The sequence below is a fragment of the Rutidosis leptorrhynchoides genome, chromosome 2 (assembly GCF_046630445.1).
Source record: "Rutidosis leptorrhynchoides isolate AG116_Rl617_1_P2 chromosome 2, CSIRO_AGI_Rlap_v1, whole genome shotgun sequence".
NCBI lineage: Eukaryota > Viridiplantae > Streptophyta > Magnoliopsida > Asterales > Asteraceae > Rutidosis > Rutidosis leptorrhynchoides.
The window spans coordinates 175,755,001-175,779,005 of record NC_092334.1 but is presented as its reverse complement, the minus strand read 5'-3'; the positions used below and the strand labels follow the sequence as shown (position 1 = coordinate 175,779,005).

Here is a 24,005-nt window from a genome sequence, read left to right as displayed (position 1 = left end):
TCATTTTAATAATTATTAGATTAACTAATTTGAAGATAGGTTCGACAGATTCTAATGAGTTGTCATTCGATTAGACAATACCCCTTATCTATTAATAGTCATAGTCCGATGTCCACAAGTGTCGGTCTTTTGTCCAAACCTTAATTATGGTACAAAATCTAATAACCCCGTCTTAATATTTTAGCCCAACATCACGATTACTTCGGCTCAAATAAGCATAATTGATAAGGCTAAAAAGGAACATATATTTCATAGCAATATCCCTCCTAAATAATAGGTTTTCATATGTAATTGTATTATATTTTCATTGTAATTGTTTAAATAAATAAGTGCGAAGACAAAAGGCGAAAATGAAGATTTGAAGACACAAACGTCCAAAAAGCTCAAATGTTCAAGATACAATTCAAAAGGTTCAATTTATTGATGAAAAACGTCTAAAAATGACAAGAGTACAAGTTACAAAACGCAAAGTACAAGATATTAAATTGTACGCAAGGACGTTCGAAAATCCGGAACCGGGACATGAGTCAACTATCAACGCCCGACGCAACGGACCAAAAATTACAAGTCAACTATGCACAAGAATATAATATAATATTTAAATAATTATATAAATTATTTATATATTATATATATTTAAAAATTATGTCGACAAGCTATGAGACAAATGATCCTGAGCTGGATTTTCAAACTCCGCGACTCGCGGAGTTTGAAGGCTAAAAACTCCACGACTCGCGGAGCTGTCAGAAATCAAAATTCCTATAAAAGGTCACGAATTCTGCGTGTAAAAAATAAATAATAATAATAATACTCTATAATAAATAAATAAATATATATATATATATATATATATATATATATATATATATATATATATATATATATATATATATATATATATATATATATATATATATATATATATAGTATAGGGTAGTTTTATATTAGATTAGTTCGGGTTATGTAAAGGTTATTTTACGGGTTTTTGAAGTCGAAATTCTGTCCGTGTACTACTACGCGATAAATACTCAATGTAAGTTATGTTCTCCTTTTTAAATTAATGTCTCGTACTTAAGTTATTATAATGCTTATTTGAGCCAAAGTAATCATGATGTTGGACTAAATATTAAAGACGGGGTAATTGGGCTTTGTACCATAATTGGGGTTTGGACAAAAGAACGACACTTGTGGAAATTAGACTATGGGCTATTAATGGGCTTTATATTAAATTAACGATACCTCGTTAATTTAATATAAAGGTTATGATTTGACGTATCTATATATAACCACATACGCTTAATCGGACACGATGGGCGGGATATTTATAAGTACGAATTATTGTTCATTTGACCGGACACGGGGATGGATTAATAGTCAATGGACTCATTAAAACAGGGGTGGATTACATTCAAGGGTAATTGGTGTAATTGTTAACAAAGTATTTAAACCTTGGTTTACACACAGTCGATAACCTGGTGTATTCATTAAGCAAAGTATTAAGACCTTGTTACAGTTCGAATCCCCAGTTAGTTGGAATATATGACTTCGGGTATAAGGTTAAATTTGCCGAGCAGTTTATAATTATGACCGATGAACTATTATGGACAAAAACCAGATAGGTTTCAAATACATCCAGGACAAAGGACAATTAACCCAGGACAATAAATTAAAATCAAAACGTCAAACATCATGGTTACGAAAGTTTAAATAAGCATAATATATTTTATTTCATATTTTCTCGTACTTTTATTTATGTCATTGTAATTATTGTTATTTATTTTATATTGTTATTTAAATATCGTCATTTACTATACGCTTCGCTTAAAATATAAATCGACAAACCGGTCATTAAACGGTAAACCCCCTTTTATATATTATTATATATAATTATATATATTTTGTACAAATATAGTTGTTTAAAAATATAGTGTGCAATAAGCCCGCTCCCTGTGGAACGAACCGGACTTACTAAAAACTATACTACTCTACGATTAGGTACACTGCCTATAGTGTTGTAGCAAGGTTTAGGTATATCCCATTTGTAAATAAATAATTAAAACTTGTGTAATTTGTAACGTATTTCGTAGTAAAATATAGTACTATCACGTACCCCCACGCTACGACATCAAGTTTTTGGCGCCGCTGCCGGGGACTTGGCGAAACGCTATATTTTTAATATATATTTGTATAAATATATTTTTAGAAAAACAATATTAAAAAAAAAATATATATATATATATATATATATAAATCTAGTTTTACGATTTTTATTTATAAAATTATAAAGTAGTTCTATTTTTATTTTAGTTTTTAAATATAAGTTTTTATTATATAAATATTTAGATTTTAAAACAAAAAAAATAAAAAAAATAAAAAACACGTCGAATTAAAAACTGTACCAGAGTTGAATTTTGGAACCCCGCGACTCGCGGGGTTTGCTGCTTGAAATACCGCGACTCGCGGAGACACTCTGACACACGTGACAGAACCCTAATTTCACATTAATTACGAATTTTATTATTATTATTATTATTAATAAACCCTAATTTGTTTAATTATTATAATTAGTTTAAGTTTTTTTTAATTAAATTGTATTTTAAATTTTAATTAGTTTTATTATATGTAAAATTAATAGTTTTAATAAATAAATAATATAAAAATAATATTTTTATAAAAATTGTACTTTTTACAACTTTTTGTATATTTTTATATTTTGTCCCTTTTTAATCGTTTTAGCGTAATATTTGTATTTTTAGCTCATATTTAGTTTTAAACTTAGTTTTTGCCATAGTTATTTTTACTTCTAGATTTTTAGGCTTTGCCGTAAAATCCCTTAAGTGCTTTTTCTTTAGACTAAGATTTAGGTGCTTTAGAATTTTGCGACGCCGTTTTTATATTTTAGTATCTTTTTAAGTTATTACCATTTGGGATTTAGTTTTTCTTTTAAGCTTTAATATTTTTAGACGCAACTTTTAATTCTTAGTTTTTAATTCCTTTTTAAGTTACGACGCGCTATTTTCTTATTTTTATTTTTCGACGTTTTTCGACGCGCATTCTTTTTCTTTCTTATTTCTCGACGCTTTAGTTTTTAGGACTTAGAAATTTTCTCTATTTCTTATCTAATATCTCAAACGGAAAGAAAAATTATTTAAGTGGTTAAATTAATGGACGTTGACAATTTTCTGCTTCGTAGTAATAGTTGGATTTGTTAGTGGCTGAGTTGTGAGCTTCCGATTTAAAGGGTTCTGGCTCCCTGCTGCATCTTTTGGCTATTCGAAACGTGGGCAAAAGCAGAAAAGTCTATTAATTGGATAACTTATATAAGTTTTTCTATTTTTATAACTAATAGGATAATTAGTAAATGCACCACATTGTAGCAAAAATTTGGTCATCGCAATAAAATGGAAAATTTTGAAAACAAGGCTATGGAAACTCTTTTTGATATCCAAAATCAATTAAATCAATACTCTCAAACGAGTGTTGATGACAATTCGTTCGGTCAATCTTGGATCACGAATGACGAAACAATAACTGGTTGTGAAATCTGTGGAGATTATCACTCAACATGGGAATGTTATTATTACGTTCCTATGGAAAATTACGCACCCACAGAACCTGAATGGAATGATTATGAAGAATACAATTCAAATTGGGATTATTCCCAAGAATATATCCAAACTCAACAACCAGTAGACGAGGAAAATTACGTGTCTGAAAATTTATTAGACAATATGAAAATCAAACTCAAAGAACTCAAGGCTCAAAATGAACAAATGAGAGAGTTTGTAAACCGGCAAGCTGAAACTCTATCAGACTACACACCTGTTGATCTGAGGAGTCGTGTGCAAGAAAATCTCATATCATCGAATTTTGGTGAATTCGAGAGCTCCGAAATCACCAACTATCCCGATGATACTTTTTATTCAGTCTTACCAATTTCACAACATATCGACACATTAGCCTCTACCGACGAAATCATCGATCCATCAATGGATAAAGAAGAAGTAAGGGTAACAAATTGGTACTCTTGGGAATACGATAACGTTGAAAATTTTACCCCCAAGGCCAAACCGAACTTCACCATTCCACAACCTTCCAACCCAATATTCTCAATAGACGAGTCATCAACCGGAAATGAACTACGAGCTGTAACAGATAATGACACCTCGAATTTCACCCAATTGGGTAATAGAGGTGAAAACTTTGACGTCGAGAATAAAAGGAAGGAAACGTTAGAAATTGTCCACCCTATAATATGTATGTCGGTGTATATCGATCCATTTGACCAAGAACCAGAAAAGAGACATATCCATTTACTAAAAGCTACACTTAAAAAAGAATTAAGTAGTGACAATCGGGCGAGTCTAAACTTTAAACCCATTGATATATTATACACCACCCGAGATGTAAATAACTGGCTCACTACTCTAATTCGTGGAACTTATTCTACCGACTTCACATGTCGTCAGCTAAGTGTGGGGAAGTTTAACCCCACTTAATGTTAAATTAGGGGTTCGGGTTAGTGCATAACTCGTTAACAAAAATGCATGATAAGTTAGGATAAAAGACGTTTTTTCAAATATTAGTAAACAGTTCAGAAAAGCAACCGTTTTTGAAGAAAAACATGTGTGATAAAACAAGAAGGAATGAACGATGAGGTGCACCATCTATCATCCTGCAATTTTATGGTATCTTTAACTACTTTCTACACTAATCACCCTCATGAATTTATAATTAGAGTCTGATTTCATGCAAATGAGGGCATTGCATGATCTTAAGTGTGGGAAAAGGTTATAAATTCTCTCGGATCTATTCTTGGCTTATTTTCTAAATTTTGTGAAAATTTTTTTTTAAAAAAAAAAAAAAATTTCAACTAAATAAATTCAAAATCATGTTTATACATATTTATGAATGGTGAAAACTAGGTGTTAATACCGAAATTATCGTTACCTCGGAAAGGACATAAATTGAGAAACACCCTAAAACGATTGAATTCATTTAAAATGGAATAAAGGAGAATAAAAAGGCAAAGAAAGAAACTAAGTGTGGGGAGAATGTACCAAGTTATTCAATTAAAAACTATATATCACATGTTTCTGTAAAGTTATTGCAGGTGCTTTTGTTTTGGACTAAATTAACTGTTTTACCCGATTTACTGTAATATATTTGAAAGAAAAGATGGATCTACATGATGAATCAATTCCATCATTAAAAGGAAGTAAAGTCTTCCGAAAAAGACACGCGCTTCTTGATTTAGGTCATGAAGTTGTCGTCCAGACCAGCTGTAGGTTGACGAAAAATCTAGAAAAGTCATCTCTAAAATCAGCAGGAAATCCACGGACCTCAGCATCAAACAGGGTCGCCAAGTGGTCAGATTTATCCTAACCATGAGAAGGATTTATCTCGTACAATGGGGGGACACCGTGCAAATTAGCTTGATAAGACTAATGAATCAGATCCCCAGAAAGGATAATCTCCTTAAAGATCAAAAATCAGCTTTTAAGCCTGATATTACTCAATCCTTGAGATTGACCTTAAAGATTGAGAATTACAAACTCATGGAATTCAATGATATCTAAACTCGAGCTTGAACGAGAAAATATTTTGATCAAAAATAAAACCGATTTGTTTTCTGAAAACCCATTTTCAATGCGTTCATTACCTTTGAACGTAAAATCCTAGGAATTCACCTGGAATTCATTAGGCCACCTGAACCAAATCGGGTGTCAACCGTAAGAACGGTGGTTGCATAGCATGGTCGGAGACAGGACCTTGTGCCAGACCGAAAAATCATAGGATGATCTTTACTATTGCTCCTACAAAGGATAGTAATAGCATCCGACACGTTTATAGACCATAATCAAAAGCAAGTCATGGAACATTGCCTTAACAGTTTCTTGTTCATCGCTTTCCTTTACAACCGGACGGTAGTTCACCGAAAGGTAATATACGGAGCAAGTATACTGGACGTGTTGCTTTCCCAATACAAGGTTAGCAAGTGGGTAACACAAAACCACAAGTGTTGAGCTAAAATTTTCAAATCTGAAACCCACACAACCCACAAAAATAATTTGCAAACACCGGTGAAGGGTTATTCCGGAAAACTTATCTAGGGTAAAAACTAGATTGAATTTTCAAAAGATCAAATGTTTTCATAAAGATCCAATTTCCTTACGGATCTAAATTTTCATAGTCATGTGGGACTGTAAACCGCCTTTCAAATGTGCACTTTGCTTTGGAAACCGAAAGTAAATCGGCTATTTGATTGCAAGTGTCGTTGACCTAAACCCGAGGCAACTGTGGATGACACACCCACCTTTAACCATGGTTCTATCGTTACTATCATTGTTTATACCACCATATCAAAATCACTGATGTACAAAGTGTGATGAATAAAAAAGTGATTCATGTATGTTTTTATTTCAAATTCTGTATTGCTTGAGGACAAGCAACGCTCAAGTGTGGGGATGTTTGATAAGGCTAAAAAGGAACATATATTTCATAGCAATATCCCTCCTAAATAATAGGTTTTCATATGTAATTGTATTATATTTTCATTGTAATTGTTTAAATAAATAAGTGCGAAGACAAAAGGCGAAAATGAAGATTTGAAGACACAAACGTCCAAAAAGCTCAAATGTTCAAGATACAATTCAAAAGGTTCAATTTATTGATGAAAAACGTCTAAAAATGACAAGAGTACAAGTTACAAAACGCAAAGTACAAGATATTAAATTGTACGCAAGGACGTTCGAAAATCCGGAACCGGGACATGAGTCAACTATCAACGCCCGACGCAACGGACCAAAAATTACAAGTCAACTATGCACAAGAATATAATATAATATTTAAATAATTATATAAATTATTTATATATTATATATATTTAAAAATTATGTCGACAAGCTATGAGACAAATGATCCTGAGCTAGATTTTCAAACTCCGCGACTAGCGGAGTTTGAAGGCTAAAAACTCCACGACTCGCGGAGCTGTCAGAAATCAAAATTCCTATAAAAGGTCACGAATTCTGCGTGTAAAAAATAAATAATAATAATAATACTCTATAATAAATAAATAAATAATATATATATATATATATATATATATATATATATATATATATATATATATATATATAATATATAGTATAGGGTAGTTTTATATTAGATTAGTTCGGGTTATGTAAAGGTTATTTTACGGGTTTTTGAAGTCGAAATTCTGTCCGTGTACTACTACGCGATAAATACTCAATGTAAGTTATGTTCTCCTTTTTAAATTAATGTCTCGTACTTAAGTTATTATTATGCTTATTTGAGCCAAAGTAATCATGATGTTGGACTAAATATTAAAGACGGGGTAATTGGGCTTTGTACCATAATTGGGGTTTGGACAAAAGAACGACACTTGTGGAAATTAGACTATGGGCTATTAATGGGCTTTATATTAAATTAACGATACCTCGTTAATTTAATATAAAGGTTATGATTTGACGTATCTATATATAACCACATACGCTTAATCGGACACGATGGGCGGGATATTTATAAGTACGAATTATTGTTCATTTGACCGGACACGGGGATGGATTAATAGTCAATGGACTCATTAAAACAGGGGTGGATTACATTCAAGGGTAATTGGTGTAATTGTTAACAAAGTATTTAAACCTTGGTTTACACACAGTCGATAACCTGGTGTATTCATTAAGCAAAGTATTAAGACCTTGTTACAGTTCGAATCCCCAGTTAGTTGGAATATATGACTTCGGGTATAAGGTTAAATTTGCCGAGCAGTTTATAATTATGACCGATGAACTATTATGGACAAAAACCAGATAGGTTTCAAATACATCCAGGACAAAGGACAATTAACCCAGGACAATAAATTAAAATCAAAACGTCAAACATCATGGTTACGAAAGTTTAAATAAGCATAATATATTTTATTTCATATTTTCTCGTACTTTTATTTATGTCATTGTAATTATTGTTATTTATTTTATATTGTTATTTAAATATCGTCATTTACTATACGCTTCGCTTAAAATATAAATCGACAAACCGGTCATTAAACGGTAAACCCCCTTTTATATATTATTATATATAATTATATATATTTTGTACAAATATAGTTGTTTAAAAATATAGTGTGCAATAAGCCCGCTCCCTGTGGAACGAACCGGACTTACTAAAAACTATACTACTCTACGATTAGGTACACTGCCTATAGTGTTGTAGCAAGGTTTAGGTATATCCCATTTGTAAATAAATAATTAAAACTTGTGTAATTTGTAACGTATTTCGTAGTAAAATATAGTACTATCACGTACCCCCACGCTACGACATCAATAATAATAACTTAGTTACGAGACATTAATTTAAAAAGGAATAACATAACTTACAGTGGTGATTAATCGCGTAGCGTTAAACGGACAGAGTTCCGACTTTAAAACCTCTTAAAACATTTCTTACATTAACCTTATTATTATTAACTTTAATTAAAATTATAATTATAATATAAATATATATATATATATATATATATATATATATATATATATATATATATATATATATATATATATATATATATATATATTGAGAATCAGAGAAACAGAAAAGAAAACGATGTGTGTTTCTACTCGCAGAAAACTGGCGAATTTATAGAATGTGGCCTGCTACAGTAACTCATGCGGTCGCATGAGATTTTAGTGCAAATCTCATGCACTCGCATGGGCTCATGCACTCGCATGAGTTTTATGCCTATTTCCCATGCGATCGCATGGCCGTCAGGTCCAGCTCACATATTTTTTGTTTGCTAGTTTGTCGACGTTATTTAATATAATATATAATATATAAATAATTTATATAATTATTTAAATATTATATTATATTCTTGTGCATAGTTGACTTGTAATTTTAGCTCTGTTGCGTCGCGCGTTGATAGTTGGCTCAGGTCCCGGTTCCGGTTTTTCGAACGTCCTTTCGTATAATTTAATATCTTGTACTTTGCGTTTTGCGGCTCGTACTCTTGTAATTTTGAGATGTTTCTCATCAATAAATTGAACCACTTGAATTATATCTTGTACATTTGAGCTTTTTGGTCATTTGCGTCTTCAAATCGTCGTTTTCTTCTTTTGTCTTCGCACTTATTTATTTAAACGAATATTACATAAAAATAGAACAATTACAACTAAAAGCTTTACATATTGGAAGGATATTGTGCCTAAATATATGTTCATTTGGAGCACTATCACAAACTAAAAATTCTACGTTTCCAAGCCACATGATGAAGTGTAATCTTCTTCATCCTCAACTTCCTCCTCCGAATCTTCATCATCATCTTCCTGGTCTGAATCTTCATCATCATCTTCCTCCTCAGAATCCTTCATTAAATCATCAATAAAATACCTTTCATACCATACACGTTTATCTAAACATCTTTTACGTTTCGATGTTTCTTTCCCGAACGAATTTAATAAAATGATGTTTGGTTAAGGGGGGAAAAACTTCCCTTTTATTTCGAAAGCGAGACGTCGCGCTAACTACCAAACTAGCAGTATTTGCATCCTTATGGCTCACATAATCCAAATCAGGGCCATTGACCAACTTAGTCCAGTTAGTAGACTTTGACCCATTCGAAGATATATGGGATAGGGGCTGCCCATTAACATATTTGGAGTGTGACCCGAACCTCTCAAAACTAGGATTTAGCCCACTTCCAGTGTTAAAAAATGTTTCAAAGTTATTTGAATCAAGCGTCTTCTTGGAATTATCAGTTTCTTTATTGGGAGCTCCACAACTACCATTAAAGGACTCCTAAGAATACTCAAAATCATAAGCCTCTTTGCAATTTTTATTTTCATCATCGGGAGCACCACAACCACCAATCGACGACTCCTACGTGTTGGTTAGAAGCAGGTGAGAAACAATTTGCAGGTCCCGAAATTGTTCAGTTAACTGCAGAAAAAGTTGAAATTGCACGTGATAAGTTAAAAGCAGCTAGAGATCGACAAAAGATGTATGCTGATCCGCGCAGACGTCCGGTAATTTTTAATGTAGGTGATCGTGTATACTTAAAGGTATCACCGTGGAAAGGGGTGATCAGATTTGGCAAACGTGGTAAACTAGCTCCGAGGTTTATTGGGCCATTTCCAATCATAGAAATTCTGAATGATCAAACTGTTGTTTTAGATCTTCCATCAGAGTTAGCAGGAATACACAACACGTTCAACGTGTGCTATCTGAGAAAGTACAAAGTGGATGATGAAAGTCAGATTCTTTCGTTGAAGGATTTGAAAGTTGATTTGACTAAGAAATTAGTGGAAGAACCGGTTAGAATAGAGGACAAGAAAGTCACAAAGTTAAGAAAGAAACAGATTCCTATGGTGTTAGTGGAATGGCGGCATAGTTTGGGTTCTAACTTGACGTTGGAAACCGAGGAGTTAATGAGGGCGCGCTATCCCCATTTGTTTGACCTTGACCAGATTCCGAGGATGGAATCTTCTTAAGGGGGTAGATTTGTAACATCCTTAATCGGGCCTAGTTGTAAGATTACTATTTTGCCCTTAAGTTAGTAATGTGTTACTATATGCTTTTATTTTTATTTAATATTTATTATTAAATAATGATGTGGTTAGGACCAGTTTGTGACAAGGGTCACAGAACAGGTTTGTTTATTTAATTTGGACTCCGTTTGGGTTGCCAAATGACGTACGAAAGATATCAGATAACTGATAAATACCCGTGTATCGCACAGTGTGGGAATTAAACCCAATTAAGTGACTAGTGCTGTCCACTTTCTTGCATTTTCCAGACTCTTCCCAAACCACACCCGTTCTTCATCTTCTCCACCAATCAAACCCTAATCCTTAAACATTGATTTTGAGCTCAAATTGGTGTTAGAATCGTGTTTGTTATCGTTTACTGAGTCTATCAAGGTAAGTAACATGTGTTTTTATGTTCAATTCGTTGTTAAATTCATAGTTTTGTGTGAGTTTTGTAAAAAGCTTGAATTTGTGTCAAAACAAGTGATTTAAGTGTTGTTATGGTCAAATTGTCGTGGGTTTTGAGTCTATAACAAGTAGTGAACAAGTTGTGGTCGATTTTGGTGTTTAAAACGAGCTCTAGATCGAGATTTGAGGATTTCATAGTGAAGTCCGTAGCCTTTGTTCAGTTTCTGATGAAGATGAACACACTCGGCCGACTGTCGGTCGACAGTCGACAGACTGAGGGTTGAACCGGCCGATTGACGAAGACAACTGACCTACTGTTGAGTGAACCGACCGACTGAGATTTACCTTCGGCCGATTGATGTAATACCAAATGAATCGACCGACTGGGAAGGTCAGTCGACCGGTTGTGTCGACAGTCGACCGGTTGTGTCGACAGTCGACCGACTGTAAGAGTCAGTCGACCGACTGAGTGTTCAGGGCAGAATATTTTACCTAAGTGTTGATTTTTAGCCGTTATGCTGCCCGTTTGTATTTGGATGTTTATGATGTAAATTTTGAAAAAATTTAGCAGACAGTTTTTGATACAAAAATTTATATATTGTGTTATTTGATGTTAACGAACAGAAACTAACTTGTGTATATGTTTTTCTCAGGAGAAAAGGAGAAAGAGAAGGTTCAGTGATTAGATAGCTGAATACCTTCTCGTTTGCTGGTATTTGGTGAGTGGGACTAACTGGAGAATATAGTATATAAAATTGCCATGCTTGTTAGATATACTTATTGTTGTGGTTAGTTAGTACTTTGTGATGACTGCATGTTAGTTGATGCTTATCTGTTGGAGCCCAGTGCGTCCCTATTGTGTGGTAGCCTCGGTAGGAGAGATCAACCTGCGGGTTGGGTTCCCCTGCGGTAGCCTAGACAACCGTGGTGTATATATATGTGAATGACGCGTTCGTCGCGTGTGGATTATGTATATACATACGGTGGTGGAGGAACTTCTGGTAAGCCCCAGTCCGATCAGCTGGTGGTTAATGGTTTGGCCGAGCCGCCAGAGTCTCTGTAGACGGTACTTGGGTGATGTTTGTGTGTTAGACTATGTGACATGATTAGAATAACGCTTATGTATGCTATGGCCTGTAGTTAGTCGTACTCACTTAGCTTCGTGCTAATTCCCCTCCATCTCCTCCCTGCAGGTTGATAGCTTTTGTAGATAGTGCTTTTTGGGAGAAGACGGGCATGGTGATGTTATGTTTAACAGGGTTAACTCTGATGTGGTCTTTTAGAATATGAACCGTGTACTTTTGAAAACAGAATGTATTTACGTCTATTCCTCTTAATATGTAAATTGTTTTAATGACACGTGACATCGGTTTGTACAAATGTCGATATCGTATTTAATTAATATTATGCTTCCACCACGTATATAATATATATATATATATATATATATATATATATATATATATATATATATATATATATATATATATATATATATATATATATATATATATAGCGGTGTCACAGAAGAGGGATCATTTTGTTCGTTTAAACTGTCATAATTAACCTTCAAATTTTTGTTATCACCATTGTGGTCATTCATATGCAATTCATCGACTTTAACCAATGTCCAAGCAAACCGATCTTTATTGTAACTAAAAACTAAATTGTGATTTCTCATCGACTCGGGTAGATAAAACGCGAACAACTTACCATTAGTCTTAACTTCAATGGAATTGTAGTTCTCCATGACCTCCTTAGATTGATACGACATGTTATTACAGTCCGAATGATAGATCCACGAAGCGGATGATTTATTTTCAAAACCTGTGACAACATCGACGAAGGATCTCTCACCTTGCTTCTCACTTTCAAGTGGAACAGAGTTCACATATGGGCTTGATAAATCAACATTGCATTCAACTTTCGAAGAGTTCTTACCCACGTTAAAACCAGAATAACCATCGACCATCTTCTTCCTCTCCAATGCTTTATAAACACGAATCACTCTTCCATTTATTTGGATGCAGTTTATCTTTTTTTCAAAGCTTTCGACATCACCAACCTCTTCAAATCTCACAAAACCGAATCGGTGACCGCTCGAAAATCCCTTCGAGCTAAGTACATGTCTTTCACAAACCCATATTGACTGAATGTTGTCCAACAACCACCTCGAGATCAATTATCGAGAAAGTTTAAAAAAAATGAAGTAACTCTGTTACTACTCGAACGGATGAATGAGAGCCCTTCCTTACTCGACTTGAAGGGTACACTACCCTCGCACACCCGCTGAACCATGAATCGAAGTATCACGAGATATAGAATACATACTCTAGAGCTCTCTCATTAATTGGAAAAAATTGAAAATAATTAATTAAAGTCATTCTCTCTTCTATCTATAAGACCATTCCGTACGCTAAAGCAGTTGTTGTACTGTTGTGCTATTGTGGGGGAATTTTTGCTGATGTGACATTGTTGTGGGATTGAGGGAGCGTTGTGGTAAATGTATTGTTGTGATGTTGTGGAGCGCTGATGTGACATTTATTTTTAATTTTTTTATTAATTTACTTAAACAATAGAATATTAGATATTTTAATTAAATAAGTAAGTAAATATAAATTAAAAAAAAATCCTAAAAAAGAAAAAAAATATACAAAATTTAAGTATAAAATTAAAAAAAAATACATAATTTAAAAGTTCATAAAAAATGAAAGGTACTACTACTCGTCATCATCGTTCTCGTCATTCGATATCTCAATGTACTCCTTAAACTTGTTGCATAAAAATGTTTTATACTTATTCACGCGTTTGACATCCTTTTTGTTCTTCATGTTCTCGGGTGATGTGGTCAAGAAACCGATACCCAAAATAGCTGATTGGAGGGCAACATAGTTTTTGAATTCAACCGTGGCTTCCTCTTTTGTCGACATTAAAGAAGAACTATGTGTGTTGTAGTTTTCCACAAACTCATCCAATTTGGATGATGTTGATCGACGTGAAGATGTCTCGACATCAAAAGACGCGGAATTCCTAGCTGCTTTCTTTGATTGATCACGTCCGGGTGGTCGAGGAGACCTATTTTCTCCAGACATATCGTCTTGTTGGGTTTGTGAAAGATTAACTGGATCAGATTTAAATATAAATATGGGTATAAATATAAAAATAATTGTACGGTATAAAAAATTAATTTATACATTTTTCCTTTCGTTTGTGACTTCTTCTTTTATTAGAAGGCTCCGGTTCACCCGTTTCTTTTTGAATTTTCGGTTGTTGTCGATCAATTTGTTGTTCGGTTTGTTGTTGATTTTGTTGTTGTTGTCACTGTTGAAAGTATTCTCATGATCTTTATTGTTGTTGTTTCTTGCATATAAATGAATTGTTGTTCTACCGTCATAGATGGTGGTTGATTCCCAAATAAATTTCGTTGAATGCTCGGATTTTGAAGTGGAGATTCGGTTGTCATACCCGGAATATTTGGTGTCCCAAACGCCAATAGATTCGTCATGTTTGTTCTGGGGAAAAAACCGAATTCGTTAGTAAAAAATGGATGATATTGATTGTTAGACAATTGATTATTTGGATTTTCTTGATTATTAGATGATGAAGACATTTTGATTGTTAGGAAAATAGAGGAATGTTTAAGAGAAAATGAATGAAGATTGTTGAACGAAAGAATGTTTAAGAAAAAATGAATGGAAGAGTGTATATATAGAAAAAATAATTTTATTTTATTTTATTTTTTAAAATAGAATTGTGTTCAACGGATGAAAATTTTGAAACTGGTCAAAGTGCAACAATCAATCACAGCGTTTCATCTGGCATTCACGACCGTTGTGTGTCTCGTGGTCCAATCCCACAGACACAACTACTGAACCCACAACGGCCCCACAGAACCCGTTATGGTCGTTGTGGGGCAACAAAATTGAACCGTGATCAAACGTAGGGAATGGTCTAAGATAAGAAGGCTATTTTGTTCTCTTCTCTCAAACTTCATAACTCACTAAAAGAGTTTTTGTTTTGTAAGTTGAGGCATGTTTTCTGCATAGCTTTACATTACGTAAGTAATAGCTATCGCCCTTTCGCTTTGTTTCTTTCACCATATTACATAATGGTGATGCATGTTCCCATGTACTTGCTTATAATATGCCATACATGATATCATGGGTTAAACCCACGTTTGTTGTTATCAGATGAAGAAATAATGTACTACACATTCTTCTCTTTTGACTCCAGAACCGTTACATATTTCTCAGAGGTGGTTGTTAACTGGAACAGGTCATTCTTCTCCTTCTCCGGCAAGGTTTACTTCTATGAACCTATTATGAAAGATGATCTCTCTCAAGTTACAACAGTCACTTGAGGCTTCTTTTAACTTTTTTTTTTTTTGTCTTTCGTGTGTCTTGCTTTTCTCCATATTTTTTTGGTTCTTTGTTTTCTTGACCATCCCCATGTAACTTTCAACAATTTGCAGAAGCATTCTACTTTGATCACACATAGGAAGGACCCACTCTGATACCTCCTCTGATCCATTACGAGATCATGATCAACAACACAGCGATCGCACAAGGATGTACAATTGTTTGAAGAATTTTTACGAGGGACAGAAAATACAATTGACAAAATAATATATGGGAACTTTTGAGTTCTTCGTATTATCTCTCTGGATTTACAATTATTTAGTAAATGCCTAGTGGCTAATTCCCTAAACTCTTTCGGTAGCAACTATATTATAATAGAAGATGGTGGAGCATGTTTTCTCTCAAATTACATGTAGAGATTGAATGTAAATTTGGGGCCCCTCAACAAAGAGCAATATTAACTGAAACATATTTACTTATCAATTATTTAAATGAGCTCTATCGATTTTGATACTACAAATTTTATAGTAGTATTTTGTTATTGTTTAATAGTTACTCAAGTTTCGTTAGTCATCTATCAATGCATTGGCCTCTTTTAATTTTATTATGTTTGCCGCATTTAATTATCGATTAAGCCTCTTCTATTGTTAAATTCTGGCTTCCGCTATGTACATCATGACAACATGAGTGTGTTAAACGTGGGTTTACATCCACGTTTTGGTTTTTGTTGAGTCATCCAATAAGTGAAATAACCAAATGACAACTCTTTTTGACTCCCCCTTTTCTCGGATACAGGGACGGATCATCATTTTGACAACGAACCAAAACAAATGATGGCAGGACACGTCGGATATTACACTACCTGCATTTCTATTGGTCATATAGAACCTATTCCCTCGATTTTATTGGTCCACCTCATCCACAATGACATAAAAATTCCAGTATCTTCTCGAATCACGCGCCATGATACGTATATATTTTCGCAAATCCGAGCTCTCAAAATTCATTCATATTTTCGAGACCTGAAAACCTCTTCTATCATTACACAAATAATCAAACTACGACAACAAATTTGAGGTCTGTGAATTATGGGCCGTTCTGGGGTTGTTCTCGCGATTATTTTAATCGGTAAAATATTCAGATCTTTTATAGTTATTATAATTCTGTTACTACTACTGTATCTGTTTTCTGTTTATCAATGTTGATGTAATGAACGTAAAATTAGGTTTAGTTTCAGTTCTTTAATGCTTTTTTTGGAAATTTCGCTTTCATTGTGAACTTATGATTACATTAATTGATGATTAGTTTACTTAAGCCACAAAGCTACGTGATTACTAATTTTTTTTTATTTTTTTATTTGAATAATGCATGTCAACCTATTTAATAAAAATTTGCTATGTTAAATTTTGTATTTATTGTTAACTTTTGTAATCATTTAAATATATAATCATACAGTATATTGAAAGTATCTGATTACATGTATGCCGCTTGTTCGAATAGTTTTTAATTTCATGTTATTGAATTGTTATGGATATGATGAAATAAATGAGTAAATGTTATTTGTTTACAGGCTTTTTATTTGCGTTTTCAATTGCGCAAGAAGAGGCTAGCAAGTTAGGAACTGTAATTGGGATTGATCTTGGAACTACGTATTCATGTGTTGGTGTATATAAAAATGGACATGTTGAAATCATAGCCAACGATCAAGGAAATCGTATCACTCCATCATGGGTAGCTTTCACAGATTCCGAAAGGTTAATCGGTGAGGCTGCGAAGAATCAGGCGGCTGTTAATGCCTTACGAACCATCTTTGATGTTAAGCGACTTATTGGAAGAAAGTATGAAATTATTCTAATCTGATTGTTATATAATATTGGAATTATGTTGTTTTTTATGCTCATTGGATATGAATATTTATTTATAATTATATATGTATGTATGTATGATGATAGGTTTGAGGACAAAGAGGTTCAGAGGGACATGAAACTTGTTCCGTACAAGATTGTGAATAGAGATGGGAAGCCTTATATTCAAGTTAAACATAAGGATGGGGAGACTAAGGTTTTCAGTCCTGAAGAAATTAGTGCTATGATATTGACTAAAATGAAGGAGACAGCTGAGGCTTTTCTTGGAAAGAAGATTAAGGATGCTGTTGTCACAGTTCCTGGTTAGTAAATTTCACAAAAAAAAAAAAAAAATGGTATAATTTTTGTTTTGTGGGGTTGAATAAATATATGTTGTGTGTTGATGGTTTGTTATATGATTGTGTGTGCAGCGTACTTTAATGATGCGCAAAGGCAGGCAACCAAGGATGCTGGTGTGATTGCTGGTTTGAATGTAGCTAGAATCATCAATGAGCCTACGGCAGCTGCAATCGCATACGGTTTAGACAAAAAAGGTGGTGAAAAGAACATTCTTGTGTTTGATCTTGGTGGTGGAACTTTTGATGTTAGTATCTTGACAATTGATAATGGTGTTTTTGAGGTTCTTGCCACAAATGGTGACACCCATCTTGGAGGTAAAGATTTTGTTTGCAACTATCTACAATACTAATACACATTATCATGCCATAATTTGTTCAATGTGCTTATGAAATATGAATGAATTTGTATCTTATTTAGGTGAGGATTTTGACCAAAGGATTATGGAATATTTTATCAAGTTGATTAAAAAGAAGCATGGAAAGGACATTAGTAAGGATAACAGAGCTCTAGGAAAGCTTAGACGGGAAGCCGAACGTGCCAAGCGTGCGTTAAGTAGTCAGCATCAAGTTCGTGTCGAGATCGAGTCACTTTTTGATGGGGTCGATTTCTCTGAGCCATTGACCCGAGCTCGGTTCGAGGAGCTTAACAATGACTTATTCAGAAAGACAATGGGACCAGTGAAAAAGGCCATGGAAGACGCGGGATTAGACAAACGTCAGATCGATGAAATTGTTCTTGTTGGTGGTAGTACTCGGATCCCGAAAGTCCAACAGCTTTTAAGGGATTACTTTGACGGTAAAGAACCGAACAAAGGTGTGAACCCTGATGAGGCTGTTGCATTTGGTGCGGCGGTACAAGGCGGTATTTTGAGCGGCGAAGGCGGTGATGAAACCGCCGGTATTCTTCTTTTGGATGTTGCGCCGCTTACGCTCGGTATTGAAACTGTTGGTGGAGTGATGACTAAGTTGATTCCTAGAAATACTGTTATTCCAACTAAGAAATCTCAAGTTTTTACCACTTATCAGGATCAGCAGACTGTTGTCTCCATCAAGGTACCCTATAACCTATTCGACCCGTTACTTGACCCGCCCATTTTGCTACTTAAGTATTGTATCTTCAACTGGTGCTGATCTGTTTGGTAACAGGTGTATGAAGGTGAAAGAAGTTTGACAAAAGATTGTAGGCTTCTTGGAACATTTGATCTATCTGGAATTCCTCCAGCTCCGAGGTTGATTTGTCACTTATTAACTCAATTTAATCTTTATTTAAATTTAAATTGCATTAGTGTTTTTTTTTTGGGATTAATATAAGATTTTGTTGTTTTATTAAAAAATACAGGGGAACTCCTCAAATTGAAGTAACGTTCGAAGTAGACGCGAATGGTATTCTAAATGTTAAAGCAGAGGACAAGGCGTCAGGGAAATCAGAAAAGATAACGATCACTAACGAAAAGGGACGTTTGAGCCAAGAAGAAATAGATCGTATGGTTGATGAAGCAGAACAGTTCGCTGAGGAAGACAGGAAGGTGAAAGAAAAGATTGACGCGCGTAACTCACTTGAAAAGTACGTTTACAACATGAAGAACCAAATTAATGATAAAGATAAGTTAGCTGATAAGCTTGAGAAAGATGAAAAGGAGAAGATTGAAATGGTAACAAAGGAAGCGCTCGAATGGCTGGAGGATAATCATTCAGCAGAGAAAGAGGAGTATGATGAGAAACTGAAAGAAGTTGAAGCTGTTTGTAATCCTATTATAACGGCCGTTTATCAGAGATCGGGTGGGGCCCCGGGTGGTGGTGCGGGGTCGACTGAAGATGGCGATGAACATGATGAACTTTAGGATTTTTTTTGTTTGTTTGGTGATACAGAAAGTTGAGTAGATAGGATTTTAGTATGATTTTTGGGGTTATTACTTTTATTAGTTTGAGGATGAGATCCTTTTCTATTGTTTTCACTGTTTTTAGGTGATGAACATACTTTTTGATTTGTATTTTCTATCTACCGTTTAACAAAACTTGCACTATTTCTGCCTTAATATCTTTGGCTTAATAATAATTATGTTACTTTTCTTTTTGAATGATATGATATGGTATATGGTATATAATAATATATGGTACGAGTCATATGGTATGATATGGTTTGTCTCTGGTAACTTACTAAAGATAATGTATTTCAGTGTGTAGTTAAGAACCCTTTGGCACTTTTATCTGCATACTTGGACTAAGCTAATATCCTTTAGGTGATTACCCTTAATATTCAAGTTTTTTTGTTTCAATCTTAACTAGAGAGTAACTTTTTCATATTAAATATACAATCGAGACCATAATTCCACTCTTGGCCTAACAGTTCTTCCAGGAAGACAACTGAAGTGTTTTATTAATGCTACAAACTAGACTGGTATCTTCAGTAACCGAATTACTCTATACATAAAAAAATAAAGCACTTTGTTTTATACACTTCTTGGTGACACTTAACAAATTTAAAAGACGCCATCCCAGAATAATTAAGCCGAGACAAAAAGGGTATCGTTCTACACGAGTTAACAAATTTTTCATGTTTGTTGATCAGAAACAAGACTGTCAAGAAACAAGTTAAAAAGGAAGATGATAGCTTCTGGTATGAATTATGGAAGTGAAGAATTAATCTAGTTACCAGTCCAATGTGAATGGAACTGCAAAATCTGTTGACCTTTTTTTTTTATTTGTTACAAAACAGATAAAAAAAAGATTTGACTTCAGACATAAGCATTTTTCTGAATTTTGCTTTAACTAACTTTGCATCCAAGGGTACTCAAATGTGAAATTAACCAATACTTACATGTTGGCCAACTCATTAGAGGCCAGCTTTTGGATCGACTGAACCAGCTGCTACAATTCCAACACCATTTGAGGTAGATGCACCTTTGCTGGCACTAAGCTCGTTCACAAGTTCATCTATTTTGCGAAACTGATAAGGCCATCTTGAATTATACAAGAATTGTCGGAGATCAAATCTGTTATCTTCAGGTGAATAACTCTGCAAATAAAAAGGAAAGTTTGTGCCGTTATATAGTATCAGAAAGATGAAAGTGTTGCAGAATGAAGAGTTTTTTCCCAAAAGAAGAGTACCTCGGCATGATATGATGGTGTTAAAACAGTCATCTTATGACGATTTATAGAATAGTATTTGAAGAAATGTTTCACTTTATCGGCTACCTCAGATGGACTTAGTTTTGAGCCCCAACCAAAACACAGATTCTGTAAAAAATCAAATAATACTTATAAACATAGCCATTAATTATGATTAAAAAAATAATATTCAATTAAGGATGTAAGACAAACCTTGAACATAGACACAGGACCGCATCGGAAAATTTTCCTCAACCTTCCATATACTGAAAGTTCCTCGTATGTCATTCCCATGTCAACTTCATCCAGCTGATTCATGCAAAATTAAAGGAGAGGATCACATGATGGTTGCATATACAAACTGATTGTTATTAGTAGCAAGATACGGAAAATGTCTTCTCATAAGATGAAGAGCAACTAGAAAGGCTCAAAAGTTTACGATATTTGTAAGCAGGTACTGAAATAGTGAACTATTAGAGCAGGAAAATTGGAAACGTCAGGTTGGGTAACGGGTTAATATGAGTACATTTTGCATGGGTCAAAACAAGTTGGGTTGACGGTTGACCAAGTCTCTTGTTTGTCTGATAGTTATAGTAGTTTCACAATACAATTGGCATCATATCATACTAGTATATAATATTAATTAATATTTTGAATAATAAACAATACTCCAATTTCCTTAATAAAATTATTTAGAAGGTTTTAAGCATCAAAAGCACTTCGGGTGGGTATCAACCCATTTCTAATTATGATACTTTCCATATTTTTATTTTACCCATATACGTCGGTTAGAGATGGAACATAACCAGAATCAATACATTCTGAAGTAAATGGACTAAAATAGCAATCTCTAAAATTTGTTTGTTGAATACCTGACTGTAATTGGATCGTATAGGCTCCAGCTCAGCAGTTGGTGGAGCAGCTTCAATTTCTGCTAAAGAAGAGAAACCAAGATGGGTGGCGGCCCACCGCAAAAATATACGAAGATCCTGCTTACTTATACTTCCAATTGGATTTATATCTGCAGAACTGCAATCATACTACAAAAAAGATATAGAGATTAAGACAGCTACCAATATACATATATCCCACACATCAGCCAAAGACTAGTTTTTTAAATCAATATAAAGCCCCTTCAATATAAAATACAAAGTTAAATCAACTACCATAACCTATTACCTATGTATAGTCTATATTGCTACAGAAAAGTAAGCGTATAGTAAGATGCATTAATAGAATACCTTTGTTAGGTAACCACGCAACCCTTCATCCACATTGGAGCTACCCAACACAAGATAAAATCCCGGTTTGCTATGAACCCATGGCAACAATGATGCCAACATAAATGCCAAAACCATTCTAATACGAGCTTGTATGTTTTGGAGGCCCAAGTTTTCAATGTTCGATCCCCCATCCACCTGCGAAGAACAGTATATAGTATTGCATTAAGTATGATTATCGGAAATCGATATAATAGATTTATTATGATCAAATTTTAGGGTACAATAAGTCTGTAACAAATACTTTCAACGTTTTACCTTGTAGAGGGGACGTTTTCCGGTGAGTGTTTGAAATAATGAAAGAAAGGCAGATACCACAGTGTCTATAGAAACATCAAGATGCCATGATCCGATTTCGTCAGCAAGTAATTTAGCTCGTGAACGTGTAGCGTCAGAACTGTTAAGTGCACGAAATATGTTAGTGGTGTAGACGTGTAGTGACAAATTCATCGCATAATATATTAACATGGAGACACACTATATTTATAAGAAATCAAATACTGAACTTATGAGAATAATGACTAATCAAGTAAAATAATATTGGAAATGCAGATGCTAATTAAAGCTGATTTTTTTAATAGTAATAGGACAATGGAAGTCTAATTTTTCCAAGTTTCCTTTGTAAATGGTCAAGTCTACTAAAACAATGCAGAAAAAGTTATGGCATTATCAACTAATAGAGGCGGCATTTTAGACCCATTTATTTATAGATGGATCAACTGGGTTGTGTTTCATCTCAAATGGGTTGAAACATAAAGAGAAGCTAAAAGGGTAGCAGGTAAAATGCGTTTGATGTGGAATGTCGCGAAAAGTCTATTTTTAATTTACACACAACCTCATAATCTTTACTCCGTATTATTTAATCAATAGATTGTTAATATAAAATTATTGTTTTATAAACGTAGTTCACACATCAAATATTTATATGTATTAAGCATCAAAAATTAATTTTAACAGACATACCAGTTCCAGCATGGTCTAGCATGCTTCCTTTCTTACCTAAAACTCATTGGTACAAACTGAACCCATTTTTACCTTTTAACATTATTCGGTCTTTCCATTTATATTAAATGGGTAAACACAAAGTTTTCCTTGTTCGGGTACCCGGATATGGGGAGTAATTTTACTCAGATATACGCGGCCTAAGCATGTTATCTGATGACATGACCACTTCCGACCCTTTTCCCCGGCCTCCCCAAGATACACTAGTTAGGTTTGAACTTGAGACCTCTTGTGAGGATATCATAAACCCTACCACTAGGCTATCTTAGGATGGTTAAGCATTGAGAAAAAGATATACTAATGCTGATAAAGTAGTACAACATCAAAACGATATACAGCACATGTACTTGCCTGTTTTCAGTTCCCATGTAAACAGTGTAAAATATGCGTTTTGCAAATTCCTTGCTATCAGTAGGGAATTGTCCATCAGTGTAATGTCCAATCCTTACAGCGTCAGCCTTCACTTGTTCATCCCCATTTGCAATCTCTTCATACAGACATAAAAACACCAATACACTACACAATTATAACTGGGCCACGACCTTAGTATGTGGAAAAGTGGCATTTTTAACAATATTTATTACTGTTACTTCACCTAAATATGCACACAAAGAACTGTATATATAAATTATTTATTAAGGGAGAAGCTGACCTTTTAATACAAGCTGACACATGCATCCAACAATACCAGCTACCGAAGAGCTATCAGCTCCACCAGAAAGTGGAAGAAGGAAACCAGATGCCCCACTTCTTCGTAAGTAATCCCAAAGCCAGCAACCAGGTCCAAAAGCTATTTCCTCTTCAGGTGAATGATACTTGATCTTCAAAAATAATAAACTTTGCTGATTAAATGAAGCTGACAAATCATATCTTCAATGTAATAAAATAAAGGAAATAATTGATTAACTGACCGACCTCTTTCAATGGACTTGAAAGAGACATCTGGAGGTTAAAAGGCTGGCAAAGCTTGTATGGCACATCTACTGAAGAAACAGATCGTTTACAACTCGCTTGCTCTTGGAAACTACTTATTGAACCTCTAAGACTAGCAACCTGCCGTAAATTAGCAGGCTCGTTAAGAGGTTACACGAGCAATAGG

General features: G+C 34.2%; 2 protein-coding genes across 3 annotated transcripts in view; one reads left to right on the top strand and one right to left on the bottom strand.

Annotated features, from left to right (window-relative positions):
* Window positions 1–16,064: 16,064 nt before the first annotated feature.
* Window positions 16,065–24,005, bottom strand: part of LOC139891576 (glutamine-dependent NAD(+) synthetase) — a 9,864-nt gene continuing 1,923 nt past the window's right edge. The window contains exons 5-14 of one of the 2 annotated variants that reach the window (XM_071874551.1): window positions 23,822–23,959; window positions 23,559–23,727; window positions 23,258–23,393; window positions 22,163–22,301; window positions 21,866–22,042; window positions 21,497–21,664; window positions 20,838–20,933; window positions 20,625–20,753; window positions 20,335–20,532; window positions 16,065–16,335 (exon numbers count right to left, since the gene is read on the bottom strand). In XM_071874551.1, the coding sequence (XP_071730652.1) occupies window positions 20,350–20,532; window positions 20,625–20,753; window positions 20,838–20,933; window positions 21,497–21,664; window positions 21,866–22,042; window positions 22,163–22,301; window positions 23,258–23,393; window positions 23,559–23,727; window positions 23,822–23,959 (1,335 nt within the window). In that variant the 3' untranslated portion in view covers window positions 16,065–16,335; window positions 20,335–20,349. Of the gene's footprint in view, window positions 16,336–19,982; window positions 20,533–20,624; window positions 20,754–20,837; window positions 20,934–21,496; window positions 21,665–21,865; window positions 22,043–22,162; window positions 22,302–23,257; window positions 23,394–23,558; window positions 23,728–23,821; window positions 23,960–24,005 lie in introns of those variants that run through there. The other variant, XM_071874550.1, reaches the window with a different exon arrangement.
* On the top strand, window positions 16,402–19,472 carry LOC139888445 (luminal-binding protein 5-like). The gene is made up of 7 exons (XM_071871453.1): window positions 16,402–16,441; window positions 16,884–17,151; window positions 17,266–17,480; window positions 17,589–17,831; window positions 17,935–18,569; window positions 18,663–18,745; window positions 18,856–19,472. Exons 1-7 carry the CDS (start codon window positions 16,402–16,404, stop codon window positions 19,355–19,357), a joined length of 1,986 nt encoding a protein of 661 aa, XP_071727554.1. The 3' UTR covers window positions 19,358–19,472.